The sequence below is a fragment of the Plectropomus leopardus genome, chromosome 18, assembly GCF_026936395.1.
Source record: "Plectropomus leopardus strain MGB_pleo_1.0 chromosome 18, ASM2693639v1, whole genome shotgun sequence".
NCBI classification, from domain to species: domain Eukaryota; kingdom Metazoa; phylum Chordata; class Actinopteri; order Perciformes; family Serranidae; genus Plectropomus; species Plectropomus leopardus.
The window spans coordinates 21546722-21563892 of NC_142193.1; the positions used below are offsets into that span (position 1 = coordinate 21546722).

Consider the following 17171-nt stretch of genomic DNA (forward strand, 5'->3'; position numbering starts at 1 on the left):
TCATGTGTACGGTAAATATGAAGCTACAGCCGAAACGGGGTCACTTAGTTTAGCATTAACACTGTAAAAAGATAGCCTGGCTCTGTGCAAAGAGAAAGTAAATCCACTAGCATCACTGGAATTAACACCTACATCTAATTTGTTATATCTGTGGAAAAAAAAAAGTTTTTCGGGGGGTTTTGTGCTGGACTATTTCTCAGCCAGGTGCAGTAACACTCTGGATTGTTGTCGGACACTGCGAAGATGACCTTCTGCTTTATATTTACTGTACAGATATGACAGTGGTGTCAATGTTATCATCTAGGAGAGCAAATCAGCCCAAAGTGTGGAACTATTCCTTTATGCCTGTGTAAAAAAACCATACAGGTTTTGGTGCGACTGCATGCTAAACTTGCCTCCTTGTTCGATGTCAGAATCGGTGAGATGTGTCAGGGAGAAGCTGGCGATGTTGGCAGGTGAGATGGAGAAGCGGGAGTAGTTTGAGGAGCTGGTCCAGCTGGGCTCCAGCACACGCCCTGCTGCAGGGGGCGGGGAGGAAAAGCGAGATGCTGCAGATGAGGACATAGTCTTTGATACGGGGTCTTTATCCGTCTTGGGTAGGAAAGCAGGCGCGGGGGAGAAGTCATCATCCCACTCAAAACCACCACCTGCAGGAATTTAATGAGGGAGTTAGCAGGGTTCCTATAGCTTAGGGCAAAGTAGATTTAAGACTTTTTAAAACTTTTGAAAAACTTTTTTTACCCACATTGAAGGAAATTTTATTTTGCCTTTTTTGTGTCCAGTGAAAAACATTACATCATCTATGTCAAATGTTGGAAAAACAACCCTTTTTAGTGTATAACACATGGAAGACAATGAACCTAAGATACTATCATTAAAGTATCTATTTGGTTTACCAACAGAAGTGGGAAACATCTGGCGTTTCTGGACGGTTTTCTGGACAACTTTGTGTTTCTCAATCTGCACGTGAGATTCCCCTGCTTGGATTCTCAACATGATGAGTTTAAGAAAAGGAATTTAATAAATCATTTAAGAAAAAGAAAATAGATGTTACAAATTATTTTGAGATTTTCCGATGCAACAACAGAAAAAAAACCCCATAAAATCCTATTTCCCATGTCTGAGCATTTATAAGACTTATGAAAGATTAATTTAAGTCAATTGAATACTAATTAAGGCATTATTTTTAGATTAATGAATTCAATGCCTTTTAAGACTTTTTAAGGCTCTGCGTGAACCCTGAGTTAGGGCGTTTTAAGGAAAGACAAATTTCCAGCAGCTGCACATGTGATGGGTTTTGGCGTTACCTTCTTCATCGGTGGAGCTTTCAGAGTTGGTGAAGCGGTTCAGGTAGCTGGCAGTGGGCACTGGGCTGCTGAACTCTGGTGTCTGATTGTGTGAGCCTGAGGAGTGGTCACCCAGTTCCTTGGTGGGGGTCTCCTACATCAGAATGAGTTGAATTTTAATTAGAAAGTTGTCTCGCTGCTTACACCTACAATAACTAAAGCAATAAACGACAAAATAGACCTCACTTTACCTGGTCAAACAGGTAGACAGTGACATCATCAAAGAAAGACACAGCTCTTTTGGAGTTATCTTCATTGCCCCTCGTGGGAAACGGCGGAGACGACGCCTGGATGTTTAACGAGGTGGGTTTCAACAAGCTCTTCAAATTCTTTGAACTGCTGTCATCTGAGATAATAAGTGGCACCGTATGCACTGTATCATCTTCGCTGTCTGAGCTGGAGCTGTGTAGCTGGTATCCACGGATGTCCTCATCGGAGTCGTCGCTGTTCTCGTCCTCCTCGTCCGCGTCTACACCGTCCTCCTGACCAGAGCCGTCCCGCCTCCCCAGGTAACGCCCCTCCATGTCCGGCTCTTTTATCTTATGACCATCGCTGGCGTAGGTCCTGGTTAGTTTAGCGTGACCTGAGGTCTCTGGCACCGGCTTTGATGCAACAACTGGAGGAAGTGGAGTTGACGTTTCTAGATCTTCTGATGGATCTGGTTGATCTGCGAATGTAATGTCTTTTAACAAATCTGGTTTGTTTTCATCTTCATTCTGACTGTTCGTAGACTCTGTTGTCTCATTCTCGCATTTCTTTGTGATGTCTGCATCTACTGGTAATACGCCCTCAACATGAGCTGGCGTTTCGCCATCGGCCTGTGCTTCAGCTGCTACAGAGGATTCAGGCTGGGTAGATGAAGAATCTACATTCTTCTCCGCACTGACCTCCAATGTTGGACCTCCAGTAGCCCGGCTGACCACATCAGTAGAGTTCCTCAGCCACGTGACTTCACCAGAACCTCCTGCAGCTATTTCTTCAGTCTTCTTCTCAGGTTCTGATTCATTGTCTGAGAAGTAGGCCGAGTCTCTGTAATTACTGCCCATGAGTGGCTCCTCAGCAGGAGCCACATGATCTGGCTGCGGGTCCTCGCTCTGAGCATCCAGCACACCCTCGACTTCAGAGATGATGATTTCTGGCGGGATCAGATTTGTCGCAGCTGTGAGCTCCTCCGTCTCCTCCTCTTCTTTGGAAACACTTGAGCCATTCTTTACCGGAGAGTGGTCTTTAACGTTAGGCTGGGAGTTCCACTCAGGGGACTCCAGGTTCTCCGTCTCATACCCGCTGTCTGATATTTTATATGGAGGCTGGAGTTTGTGTTGGGCTGTTTGAGCACTCAGATCTTCTCCTTGGTCACCTAGTCTGTGGATGTCGAGAGAGTCTAAAGAGTCCGGCGTCTCAGCTGAGTTATCTACAGTTGGTAGAGTGGTGGACATGCTGTCTTCCAGTAAACTGTCCTGGCTGATCTGGTCCAAAGATGGCCCAGAGACCAACAGAGAAGATCTGTTAATAGGGCCCCCATTAGTTTCCATAAAGGATTCTTCATGGTCAGACAAAGTGGTTTCTAGTTCTACGTCTGCATCCTCGATAAGCTCACTCAGCAGATCGTTACTTGTGAGGTCTTCACATTGTCCGCTGTCTGATGCTTGGACTTGCAAGTTTTCAGGAATTTGACTTCCTATGGGCTGAACGTTATCCAGTGAGGTTCCTTGGTCATCTTCAAGGCTGGGAATTTTGGCATCTGTGCACGATGAGTCTGTAGTGGCACTTTCAGAGAACGTGGGGGTGTGGCCATCAGTTTGACTGATGATAACTTCAAACCTCTCTGAGGTAGAATCAAAACCAGAGTCTTTACCTCTGTCTGAGGATTGCAGCAGACCAAGGTCTTCGGTGGAAGAACTATTTCTAACTGGCAGCTGGTTGCTTGTGTTATCGTCTGTGTCCACTGTAATGAAAGGCACCAGTGTTTCATTTTTTACCAGAGACAGACAAAACTCCCCCAAGCTGGTACTTGGAGATTCTAAAAGCTCCTGTCTAGAGGATGTGCTACTTGCTGCGGGTTTTACATAAGTGTCTGCTGTGATTGAGCTGCCTAAGTTCTCGAGGTTGTCCCAAGAACTCATTTTGAATCTTTCTTCAGGTTCATGAGCAAGGCCAGGTAAAAGAAAGTTCTCCTGTGGACTTGAGAAACTTGATCCGCCTTTCATCAGGTTCTGGTCTTTGAGAAACATAAAGTTATCAGTTAGTTTTTCGCTGTTCAGAAGCCTCTTCACGTCTGTTTTCTCCCCCTCCACTTCCACAGAATCCACAAGGTGAGGAGCTTCTGAACTATCCCCTAAAAAAGAGTCCCCATTGCTTTTATCTGTATCTACATCCTGGACTTCTAAAGGTGCAGCTTCATGGAAAGGGTTGCCATTGCGCTCTGGAAGCTCCATAAAACTCTCTCTCCAGGAAGGAGAGTCCTCTTGCTTGGACCCCCCATCAGTGAAAATGTTAGTGTGGTATGGACTGTCATTTTCAAGAGACGACCAGATGTGGCTGTCTGGTAAATAGGAATCCTTGGAGTCAATACTTTGGTGGAAAAAATCAGCGTCGGTGCTAGATTCATCCAGACGGACATCTTGGAGAACAACAAAGTCTTGCCGGCCTGAACTGAAGTCCATGTCTTGTTCTCTATTTCCATCTTCCCCAACAGTGCTCTCCCCTGGTTCCTCTAGTTGAATGTAATATTCATTCCCATTTGATGGCTTTTGTGCGTCAAATACCGGTACAATTCCATGAATTCCTGAAGGAGTGTTTCCACCTTCTGTGCCCGCTGCTCTGGCTGAAGGATCGGGGAAATGAGCCTGGATGTCTTCGCTGGAAACAGGAAAGAACATGCTGTGATAGTTCAATGTTGTGTCCATGCTTGAACGTCCATGGCTGCCGTCGTAGTGGTCGTGCTTGGCGGCCTCCCAAACATACTCAAAGCTGAGACCTTTACTAGTTTCAGTGACGGTAAGAACTTCATCAATCTCTTGTCGCAGGGCATCATCAGCAAACTGTTCCAAGATTGGGAAAGAGGAGTGGCTGACGGTGGTCTGCCGTGTGGAAGGGTTAGGTTTGAGAGCATCCCAGCGTTGCTCAAAGTCTTCTTCTATGTCCTTCTGGCCTTGCATGCGCAAGTAAATGAGCAAACGGTGCACTTCCTCTGCCGTGGCCCGCTTGTCTGGAGATAGCCAGCAGAACTGCAGGACCTCGTGCCTGCAATTACAGGGAAAATCTCTTTTTCAGTCAAAGTACTGAATTAATAACTTAAATCACTTAAAACCTGAATTAAGAAATACTGCTCACATTTTTTTAAAGACATATTCCACTCACCATCTGTCAGAATATGGAAACTCCAGCTGTGGCTTAAAGAGTTTGACTTGTTGCTCCTTGATCACATGATTGAGAACCTCTCGGTCCGTTAGATGGGGGTATGGTTGAGCAGCGTTCTCAAAGAGCTCCCACAATGTGACACCCAAAGCCCTATGGAGTATTGAGGACAAAAGATCTGTTGGAATTTACTGCAGGACAAATTATCTTAAGCTCTTCGAATTCAGCAAAAGACCTTGACCTCCTGACTGAAAACCATAAAACTTTATGAGGTGAGCTGAATACCAAACCCCACAAAAACAGTTGTGTAAAATTAATAAATTACATGAGCAGTTATAACAGCAAGAGCCAAATATAAACACAAACTAGTTGGGAAGATTGTGAATCTGATCATATTTTTATCCAGGGTAAATATGCCTCTTGTGATTAAAACTATGTTACGTAACTGCAATGTATGACTGAAAGGCATTTGGGCAATGAGACGTGAAGTACGCTGAAGAAATTGCACAGTGTGGAGAGATGCTTCGTTGGTGCAGCGTCAGTGTCTTTTTCACTCATTTGGAAATTATCCAGATTGTTTGGGATTTACAAGATCCTGTATTTGCAGGAAGGCCATGTTTTCTCAGCAATGAGCCAGAGGTGAAATTTATTGCATTTTTCTTTACATTTGCATTTGGATTAGGGCTGCATGATATGTGGAAAAAAATCATACTGTGTTTATTTTGACGGATATTCCAACTGCAATATGAGTTGCACTTTTTGCATTTTTTCCCACAAAAAAAAAAAAAAAGATGCCGATATGATTTTTGCTGGGGTGTGTACCAAACAAGCATATTCCCTTCACATCTGGAATATAATTTGTAGGCTGGTGTACCTCTGCAGCATGAAAATGTTTCATTAATTATGGAATCTTGTGACATATTTTACCTTTATCAAAAAATTGAAGCTCCTGCGATTTGGATATTGCACTTGGCCATATTGCAAGTGTGATAGTATTTTGAGTATTTTGACTAAATGCGCAGCCCTATTTTGAATATGGGACATGACTCCAGCTCTCTCAGAGGAGCCATTTTAAAATATCTCTGGATCATAATCAGGTTCACTTACAGTAATTAGGAGTTATGGGCTTTTAAAAACGTCCTCTCGTGTCAGTGAAGAGCTGCAGTCTGGTACCTACCACACATTGCTGGACTTGGTCTGCTCCAAAGTAATCACACCCCCATGACGCTCACCCACCAGCTCAGGAGCCAACCAGCGAAGAGGTGCAAACACATCATCCTCAGTGATGATGTAATCCTCCTATAGTAACATAATAAGAACAATTGAGTCACACACTGCATTTGCTACTTTTATAATACTTTTTAAGAAACACTGTAAATAACTGTACAAACACCAGCTCATCAAAAGCTCTCTACAAAAGAAGAAATTTGACTTTTTACTAGCTCTCATTGAGGCAGTGCCCTCTCCTCTCTGCCTCTCCCTTTCTTTACAGAAATAGATTTACTGGGTGACCTTGTCTTATGAGTATTAAATTCAGACAGCCAAACTCACGCATCAGCAGTATTTAGGGAATGCAGAAGACAGAACTGCCTTGGGACATATGCAGCGTGTCCAGTTACAAGAGAAGACAATCTCATCTCTTCAGTGAAACACGCAATTGATCAAAGGATAACAACTGCAACTGCACGGCCCGTAATGAAAACGATTTATTTTCTGTGAGGGCATCTGGAGCACAACAACAAGCCAGACTTGAGACGGGCAACGTAAGTTCAGTTTCATAAAGTAGAGTTAGCCATTGTGAGAAGAAATCATTTAATGACTAAATTAAAATGGCAAGGGTAAATAAAGCTCTTTTTGAGCATAAAGCAAACTACTGAGCCCTTATTCAAATGTGCCTTGTGGCAGAATTTCATTGTCACGAGGACATTTAACAGGCCACATTTTCTGATAAGGTTGAAAACTATATAATTCTAATATAATCCTAATCTCTTTTCAGTGTATTTATTTTTTATTCATTTAACCGTTACTTAACCAGGAATAGTCTCACTGAGATTCAAAATCTTTTTTTAAGGGAGTCCTGTCCAAAACAGCCGCATGAAGAATTTCACATAAAAGAACAAACAGACAAAAAACACAAAAACCCATTTCATTTCTTTTTGGCAGCAGCACCAAGTTCCAAAATAGTCTGAGGTAGGATGGCCAAGTTTCTCATCTTAACATTGGAGCAGAGAGGCTCCAATTATTGGGCTCTTTTGTGTGTTTTTTTAATATTCACTGTAACTGGCTTGATTAGTGGTCTCAAGATTTTCCCATCAGGACAAATTAGGGAAAACAAACAGAGATGTTTTCTCTGCCCAGTCTCCCCAAAACATCCTTATAAGCCAGTGTGAGTTTCTCTCTAGCCACCAGATGGTGGGAAACAAGATGCAGTCAGGCTGCTTGTGCTGTATGCACTGAGGGGCTGTGTTTGCATGAAGAAATCTAACAGAATTTTAATTAATATTTTTAACATTTTTTCATGTGTTCTGCTATAAACACTGTGATACATTGGATAGCTGTTCTCAGTTTTACCATGTATATTATATCTGACTGTCAAATAAACAACAGATAAATCAATGTGTCTGAAATGAGCAGCTACTTCTTATGATTTGAAGTAGCTAATTTGAGCAGCTACTTCTTAATGCACATTTTCACTTAATTTAATAACAACGTTTTCTTCCGCTTGCCTGGCATTTTTCCAACATATAGGATTCAGACTTTATTAAAACATAATTTCAGCTAGCTGGTATACATAATGGGAGAGACAGGAAGTGGGAAGAAACTAGAGAAACACATAAATAAAACAGAGACATCACACATTGACCAACATTAGAGAATTATGTCGAGAGCCACAAAAAATAAATCGGCGTTACGTGAAAGGTTATCCACAGAATATGACTGTAATAATTTCATTACACAACAAAATTCAATGACTTTTCCATAACTTTTAAAAGATTTTTTTACTAATTCCACGACTTTTTGTAGGCCTGAAAAACGTGATAGTGAAATTCCATGACTTTTCCAGGTTTTCCACTCCAGAGGGAACCCTGAACCAGCTCCTAATGTTAACAAGAATATGCAGCTTCAAACAGGTAATTAGACAAAATGTGGAACACATCTGAAATCGAGACTTCTGCTTACTTTGTATCTGTAGGGTCCAATTCCATAGTCTCCCACTTTGACTGTAAGATCTGCAGTCAGGTAGCAGTTCCTGAGAGCCAAATCACTGTGAGAGAATAGAGAAAAAAATCAGTGTGACACAGAGGGATGAGTTAGATACTCTACAAATTCACACTTAAAAAAATCATTCACTAATTATGAAGCTTGCAGGCAAGTTTGTGATCATCACTTGATTAAACATATACAGCTGATGCTTGTTCTCGCCAGTTAGGTAAATTTCAGTCTAGCCTGAATGTTGTTATTTGTGCTTTTAAAGCAAAGTGAGGTAAATGCAAAATCTGTGGTACCAAGATCAACAAGGAATCCACCATCTGCTGGTATCCTTAAAGGCTAAGATTACCTCATAAGAATCGAGGGCAAATGAGTTTGGCAAGCACCACAAATGACTTTGGCAACTATGGGACATTCTCCTTCTGTCATTTGCATCTGCTCCTCACCATGCAACAAGACTCATACACGGGCTATTCCTGACTCGTGTATACAGCAGCAGGATATCGTTTCTGGAGGGAAACACTGAAACGTTTTGTGGAGCTGCCAGGAGAGGGCGTAAGAAGCTCTGAGGCTCTCTATCCGCCTATTAAGCAGACATATGGTAGTTAATTCACACTGAGAGAAGAGGCAGGCTTTGGTTTCCCGTCAGCCCTGCAGCATTCCCTGCACACAAGTTCCAAGTCCCTTTTACCCGCCTCACAACAAACATTGCTGACACCAGTGCTCTTGCATGTACATGGCCCAGCGACTGTCAGAGCCGCTGAAACCTCTGTAAGATAAATGGTGATTTATTTTAAACTCTCCGGTCCCCTGTCCCCCACTGTTGGCCGAGGGCCCGACATACAGTAACACAGCAGTGAGGAAATGGGTCCAACATCTTAACCCTACAAGGCTAATACATGGCATGGCAGTGATCACTCCTTTCAGACACCAGTGCAGTTTGGTGTAATTTTTTTTGCATTTATTTATCAATGATCAAGAGGAAAAGGAAAGAAAAACGTTTATATTTTTGAAGTACAAGAATAGTGATAAAGGAGTTCATTTTTGTCTTTAAAAGTAGGAATGTGATATATATATAAATGTCTTCTTCGCACACCATTTGGTAGGACTTCGGCATCCTCTAATTACGCATATCAACCCAGTGAGTACTCAAAAACATGACAATCTAAATTCGGATGAGAAATCAGAATCTCTCAAACAGCTCATACTAAAACTGTCAGAATCCCTGAACCGTGCTTTAAAAGAAACTTTCTTCCACAGTTCCTGAATCAGAATATATTCAGATGTTTTGCTTTATCTTTTGCAGCACCATTCTCACCTCTTGCATGGCAAAGATGAGGTTTCAGCTTTGGATATCGGCCCACACAGCACTTGCCCCGAGGGTTTTGTGTCTGTGGCACTGTCCCATCAATCACCTCTGATTCAATTTTGTCACTAGGCTGCACTGATCATTCAGTTTGCGTAACATTTTTTGATTTCTTGTGGACTTTGAACAGAAATATTTTTACGATTTCAAATAAAATCTGCCCACATGAAGGGACGCTTGTAGAACTCCCTTTGAGTTGTAACAAGGATTAAAACACAACGCCCAATATGAGGCTATCCTTTTACATGCAAAGAGCAGAATCATCATATCCCTCTGGCAGCGGACAGCTGACACTGTGGCAATGCATGGGAGCTGTGTAATTGGAACCCTCTGAGCTTATTCTGAGCATGCAAAATAGAGCTGATGAGCAGAGCATCGTATGTAACCCCCTGCTTCCCAACACCCCCCCAGTGCCCTGCTGGCTGCTGGGAGCCAGACATCCAGTGCTTGCTAGGGGTAAAAATGAAAATGAAATGCAGCGTCTCTGCTGTACACACCTTTTTTGGAGAACACTGGTACGCATGATACTGGTTGGACAGTCACACAGACAGTTGACTGAAGTTTTTACAACCATATTTTATGAGGTTTGTGTCTGAGGACATTACAAACATACCAAGTAAAATGACTGTATATTTATCATATAACAAGAAAACTTTATTGGTATATCTTGATCCAAACTTTTAAGATGTGTTAATAAGATGAAATGCTGAAAATGCCAGAATGTTTCTAATACATAAATGTATGAAATATCAGCCAAATCATTGTGCGAATTTAAATCTTTAAAAAGCTAAATGACATTCGTTATACTGCACTGGATAATAGTCGGAAAATGAACATTTTCACTTATCTTTTTCTGCATTAAAAATAAATAAGTGTGTGAAGAGAACTCAAGTAAAGTCTATTTAATTAAAACTAGAGGAACTGCTAATCTAATATATTAAAATGTGGCAGAAAAACAAAAAAATGTTGGCTCAGTGGAAACTGTAGAGCACCAGTGAGTAGTTAGGTTGTGATTAAAATACGTAATCCCAATGTTTGTCACTGAGAATACAGCAGCTGTATTCTTTGACAAACAAAAACATACCGCTCAGCTAAGTGGGTGCAAAGCCTGTGAGCTTGCTCAAATGTTGCAATTCTTAAGTGCTACCTGTGCAGGAAGTTGTGTTTGTGAAGGTGAGTGACACCAGCAGCGATTTCACAGGCCATCCTCTGCAGCTGCAGCAACTCAGCATTTCGGAACATCCAATCCTGCTGAGACAGATAGCCCCGCAAATCCCCCTGCAAACACACACAGAAACAAATGCACAGCTGTATTAGGACACCAAAATCAAACATTTACATTCAATGAATCCAGAAGATGATCATTTTGATGACAGCAATAGGGGGAAGCGTATAAGCAGTGCCAGTTGAATGCATTGTGCGGAGACCGCCACACGGGGGCAGTAGACTCTCCTGTTCCTGTCTCCTCAGCACTTCTCAGTGCTGATGTGTGAGAGCACCAAATAAGGGTAACGCTATTTAATGGACCTCAATGCTGTGTCACAGAGATTTATAAATAAAAGAGTCCAGCTCAGGTCAGTGAAATAAACCGCGCTCGCGTCCGGTTGGGTTTTGGAGGCTGCGAGTGGAGGAGAGAAAAGAACAAGGTGTGCCGTGAGGGAAGCAGGACAAGGCGCTTTGAGTTAATTAGTTAATTACAACCCCACATATTAAACAAATACTGGCGTATGAAATATTAAGTCATATGTTAGAATGTAGCTCACAGTGGGACTGAGAATATAGGACCATGAATCTGGAAAAAGGAGTACGCTTCTATTCAGATCACAGACCCACAGGGCTCTTTTTTATGGTTAGACCTGAGTCCAGCAGGGGGCTGTTTATTTGAATCACAACAAGGGTCTCAGCTGTGTGCAGGTACGCAACCTAGGGCTGGTTGAGAATTTCTGTGGACACCTGCAGTTACCAACTCCACTAGGATGAGTGCAGACAAAGACAAAAGGCAGTCTGAACACGCTTTGCTGAGAATTGAATGAGAACAGCACATTTAAATAAATGTGAAAGCAAAGGGCCATTTAAGTTATGTGTGCTTTTGAGATCATGTTCACCACAGCTGGAGCGAAGGAGACTCCCGATTAGCCAGCAGAACGGAGCTCCCCTGAGGAATGAGCCCCTAACAAGATACTGTACACACACACACACCAGATCCACAGAATATACGAGGCGCTTTTGTTAAAAATGTCAAGTCACATACACTTTCTTTTTGTGTCTGCGTGTCTGTCTGTTTACAAAGGGTTTACTTCTCCCTGAGCTATCTCACTACAAGCAGCTTAGATCAGTCGTCTTACGTAAGCAACGCGGTGTGGTTCCACCACATTTACCCCTGCACACACACACACACGCATACACACACACACAGAAAAATTTATCACACAAAAACCCACACAACTCTGAGAAGCAGTCTTCACAGAAGAGCTAAATTAAATGTATGGTAAGCGATACCCTCCGCCTGTCTTTATTTGTGAAGGCTCCACAACAGGTGATAAAGTCTGGGTTTCAGGGGGGGAGGGTCCAGGGTAGTTGATGAAACAACATTAACTGTGAACGGCCAAAACAATTAGGCCTTCTGTCTGACCCGTGAATAAACAAGAATGTACCAAGTTCCCAATGCACGGATTCATGTCTGGCTCAGACGTCACATGATTGAGTTACATAGAAAAAAAAGAGAAAAGAAAAAAATATCAAGCTTTACCCTTTGAAACCTGGATCAACATTATTTTTTCTTGTGCTGGGGTTAGATGGCTTTTACAAGTATTTAAACCTTTGAATCTTGAGCAAATTGGTTGGATTTCTTTTGAACACATGGGATAAAAGGCAATGAGCAACTTGGCAAGCAATGTCTGGCAAATTGCAAGAAATTAGTAGTTTTAGAAAATGACATGAAGAAAGTCATCCAGAAAACTATATTTCTATATATTCTAAATAATTTTACAGAATTAGTATAATTTTTAAGCAATCTTTTCAGGTTATTCCTCTTTTTTTAAATCATTCTTGTTGTTTTTTGTGTGTGGGTGTGGCTTTTTGTGCCAATTTTCAGGTAATTTTCTTGTACTTTTGACTAATGTCTTGCTAATTTTTGGCGTCTCTTTCTTTCTTTCTTTCTTTCTTATTAGGTTGCTCATTGCTTTCTTCCCATGTTTTTGAAAGTAATCAAGCCAATTTGCCAAGGTTTCAAAGGGTTAGGGTTAGGGGTTAAGTGCTTGTTTTCCATGCTACTACTGGATATTATAAGCAGGCTATATTCTGATTACTGTCTGCTTGTTTACATGTAAGCTAAACATAGCAAGTAGGCCACTGAAGGTAATGTGAAATCCAGAGTCAAGCACTTAAAAAATTTATTTTTACACAAAATGGTTTTTCATAGCCACCAAAGCAAAGTGTGTGACCAACAGTCCTTGTTAAATCAGCTAATTTAAAGAATGAGTTACTATTGATAGAGCATAAGAGCCTACAGAATAAAAAAAGGACACCAACCACATTAGGTCAACTTCACCCACAGGGAGAATTATCATGCTCAATACGCCTATAGGCAGTGCATGGTCGGTAATGTATAACTTAATAAATGCCATGACAGAAACATAAAGAGCATGTCTACAACACCGCAGGGATTTCTGTTTTAACGACCGTAATAAATGAAGAAGATCAACAACTTTCACAAGCCAGGAGTCAGCTGGCTAATGTCCGGGAACCCTGAACCAGAGAAGGGTCTGACTAACACCCTGGCAGTCTATCGGTTTTCCAACCTATTTTAGATAAAACTATGCCGTCTTCTGTATGACGAAAGCCTTGACAGCTGTGTTCCCATGAAAACTGTGCTGACGAAATGTGACCGCAACAGTGGCTTAGAAAACAGTGAAATTAGACAGTGAATTTCATGAATTTATTGTTTATCAGAACACAAATGGGACAAGATTTAGCTTACTAGTACACCCTGTGGTCCTTCACTTCCTACCACTAGGAGACTACTTTGAACTAGGGCAATATATCAATATTTGATATTGTGATATGAGACTAGATATCTTCTTATGATTTGAATATCGTAATATTGTAAGTGTTGTCTTAAACTGGTTTTAAAGGCTGCATTACAGTTAAGTAATGAAATTTCCTGAACTTACCAAACTGTTGTAGCTGTTCTATTATTTGCCTTTGCCCACTTAGTCATTACATCTACATTACTGATGATTATTTATCAAAAATGTCAGTGTGTCAGTATTTTATTATTATAATATTGACATTCAGGTATCTGGTCAAAATATAATATTTGATTTTCTACATAGATTTTCTACAAGAGTCAACCCCACAATTTCGGTATCGAGGTAAATAATCAAAAATATTGTGATTTTTAATTTTCTCCATATTGCCCAGCCCTAGCAGCAACATAAAGTTTGCCGATGCGGTGTCGGCAGCAAGTCTGATTTAAAACTTTTGAAGATGCCACTCGGAATTTAATTTAATTTACCAATTTTACAACAACCAAAATTAAAAAAACAAAAACAAAGCAAACAACAAGAAAAAAACATGAACTGACAAATTACTCAGGGTTAGGGACAATTTTGCAAAGCATTACATTTTTGGTCAAGTTAAAAAGACAATCTTCTGTAAATGTTGAAAAAAATCAAATCAAAAAATTAAAAAATTTCTTCTACACTGATCTGTGTGACGTAAGGGCTAGAGGCATTCAGCAAATTATTTTAAAAAAGAGATATTGCCAAATATTTTAATATTTTACAATGCAAGGTCAGAAAAAAATATTTAAAGAAATATTTTTTAGATGAATGAATTTAATGCTTTTGAAGACTTTTTAAGGATCTGCCAGGACCTTCCACTAACTGAGTGTCTGACTCCAGAGTTGCCGCTGCTCTCTTTCCACCAATGTCAGCTTCAAGTATTAGAGAAATAAGTTAATTAGCTGGCTAACTTTTATTCTTATTTGTGGTCTGATAAACAGTAAATTAATCAAATTCAGAGAACCATTTCGCTTTTTTCCAAGCTACTCGATATAACTTTGGCGGGACCCTTGTGAGCATGGTTTTCATAAGAACGCAGCCTTTGAGGCTTGCGTCATAAGGAAGTAGGTGCACATTTCACCTTAAGTAAGTTGAAAAAATGTTAGACGCAACCAGGCACCAGGCAACAGATCCGTGCATTAGAAGCTGTCACTCACACTATGGTATGTGACATTCTGTGGCCCCTGCAACAGTTGCTTGATGTATTTTGATGTCTAAAATGCTTTGAGTCAGGGTTACCCTGCACGGGTGATATGGGACAGAAAAACCACCATCAATCAGCAGGTTGTCAGAGGGAACGTCACAGTATATTGGCTTTACGGGATTCATCTTGTCCACTGCGCAGCTGCGGTGTCACATTTCATGTTTTGGCATCTAAAGGATGATTGACATGTCATGAAGTAATAAGAGGCTAAAGACAAGTCATCTTTTATTTTAAATTCAACATGAGAGCAATATCAATGCTTTTTTTTACAACTTGAGGTAAGTGTTATGTTAAGTTTCATGTTTAAATAAAACTTGTTCTGTACATATTGAAAGAAAGAAAACACTTATTGCGTTGGCAAGATCCCACTTGGATGAACCCCTCAAAACTCTTTATCCAGCGAGAGATAACAAGCATAGACATCACTCAGTTGTGCTACCCTCACACATTATCACCTTCAACAAACAGGACCTGGTCTTCAAACGCAATTTTCCCTAATGGCTTGCACACACTTGTGATAAGTCATTCACCTTGACTCATTTCCATCTCCTGTCAGAGACGTTAGTGGAGCTGGCTGGGCAAGACCATAATGCCAGGACACAGGCCAGGCTTGGGCAGCTGACAATACCCCGGCCCAACAAAGTTACGCAATAACTGGCGAGACGAGCCGAATTGGACCTGCACACATTACCAGGTCAGACAAATGGGAAGGCAAAGTGGGGGAGGAGCATTTGTGTCACCTAACCACCTCAAATGCGTTTCCTTTTTTTTTTTTTGAAAAAAAGGAAAATGTGGCTCAACATCCAAGGAGCATAAAAAATTTACACACAAGCAACTAATACGTTACATGTAATGCAGATTTGAATCCACCAGCTGGATGTGATGTTTCCCTCTAAAACAACTGTGAAGTCAAACTTTATGGCTCAGGACATCCTGGCAAAGCAGCAGCTGGGTGGACTTGTGCCACCCAGGCACACCTGGATCTGATGCACTTGCAGACAGACACACACAAAATAATTTATAGCTGCCAGAGTTGTGGTGAGAGTCATCCGATTCAACAGTACGCTCACGCTGAGATGAAAAGCAAGGATTGTAAACTAAACTGGGAGTGAGTGATTGTTGACACTCCCGTCAAATAAGGTTTTAAACACCACTCTGTGTTTTGGCCATCCAGTGACTGTGGAAACAGGCGTTAATTTGAAACGCAGCGGTTATAAGCGACCTGTATTTCTAGTTTGGCAATACTTTGGATTTCGGAGAAAATAAAGACAAAGACAATAGACAAAGGACGTGCCGCATGTAAATGATGACGGTACGTGACGATGTACCTGCCTGGACAGGCACCTCGCTCTGCTTACTTGTTGCAGGAACGCAGCAACATTGACGGCTCTGTTTTAAAAATATTAGGCTGAAAAAAACGTGCATTTCTTCCACAGTCGCAGGTTGACATATCTCATGCGCTGTTTGATGTGTGTTAGTCGAGTCAATTCAAAGTAAACTTTACCTCACTTAACTAGTTACACTCATTAAATTTATTTATGTAATGTTTTTATTTTTTAAGGCCAAAACAAAAAAAGGGGTTGCAGCTTCTTTTGTAACAGACTGTGTAAAATGGGCTTAAGATATTGTCTCATTCAATCGCAGGCCCCTAAATCGAATCAAAATCATATCTCGACAAACTTTGTGATATCGACAGATATCATATTGTTGTCCAAAGAATCAGTATAATATCGTATTGTGATGAAACTAGTGATTTACACCCTATTTTTATTGTAAATGTTTGTCTTATTGAGATGAATCAAACAGACACCAAGGTGGGGTCTATTTTTAAGAAACATTTTTGGCTTCTTGCACTTGTCACTGGGCAACCCACAGGTTTCTTTAGGAACAGCTTAGTTTACTTTAGACTGAACTCAACAGTCTCCAACTCGCACAAGGTGCTACCCATTAAAATGCACAAACACAGCAACTGCTGGAGCTGACACCAGAGGAGCGTAAATGGAGCCTTTTGCTTTACTGGGTGAGGTGGGAATGTGAGAAGTCCCTGGCTTAGACTAGCTATGCCACTTCGGCAGGAGGAGGGGAGCAGAAAAGGAGGGACGGGAGGGAGCTCCCAGCATTCGGTGCCGGGGCCCACCCAGAATAGGTAAAGAGAAAACAGTGAATAAATCAGCTGCCATGATGGAGTCTGGGTCACTTCAGTATGTTGAGATGAATGGAGCAGCTAATTTGGGATTGAGACAGTAGGCTTTCAGTCCAGATGGTCAATAGGGCAGCAGAGCTATGCATGCTTGTTGGACAGTATTTAAAAGGGTCTTGCCCTACGAATTTGTGAGCTTAACAGACTGACATAACAGAATTCTCAGATTTCTCAATCAATGAAGCTTCTAAGTAAAGATTTATCAAGCAGTAAATAAACCAATCTTCAACACTAGTACCCAAAGACTGCTTGTTAAATGGAAGAAAATGCACACAAGATTATGAAATAAGATTACAAATTGCAGAATTATGGTTTAAACAATTTCATTCCAGTCAATGTAATATTATGAATTTGGGCTGTAAGTTGTTTTTTTTTAATTCAACTATCAACAACTTTTTGTACATATGAAAGGGGGGATGATGGT

At 41.1% G+C, this 17171-nt stretch overlaps 1 protein-coding gene across 2 annotated transcripts in view; it reads right to left on the reverse strand.

Moving 5' to 3' along the window:
• The window catches only part of lmtk2 (lemur tail kinase 2), a 31404-nt gene that overhangs the window by 2746 nt on the left and 11487 nt on the right, over positions 1–17171 (reverse strand). For both annotated transcript variants that reach the window (XM_042504367.2, XM_042504366.2), the window contains 7 exons: positions 10427–10557; positions 7884–7968; positions 5881–6002; positions 4707–4856; positions 1538–4589; positions 1308–1440; positions 396–647 (listed from right to left, as the gene is read on the reverse strand). In XM_042504367.2, coding sequence (XP_042360301.2) covers positions 396–647; positions 1308–1440; positions 1538–4589; positions 4707–4856; positions 5881–6002; positions 7884–7968; positions 10427–10557 — 3925 coding nt within the window. The remainder of the gene's footprint in view (positions 1–395; positions 648–1307; positions 1441–1537; positions 4590–4706; positions 4857–5880; positions 6003–7883; positions 7969–10426; positions 10558–17171) is intronic.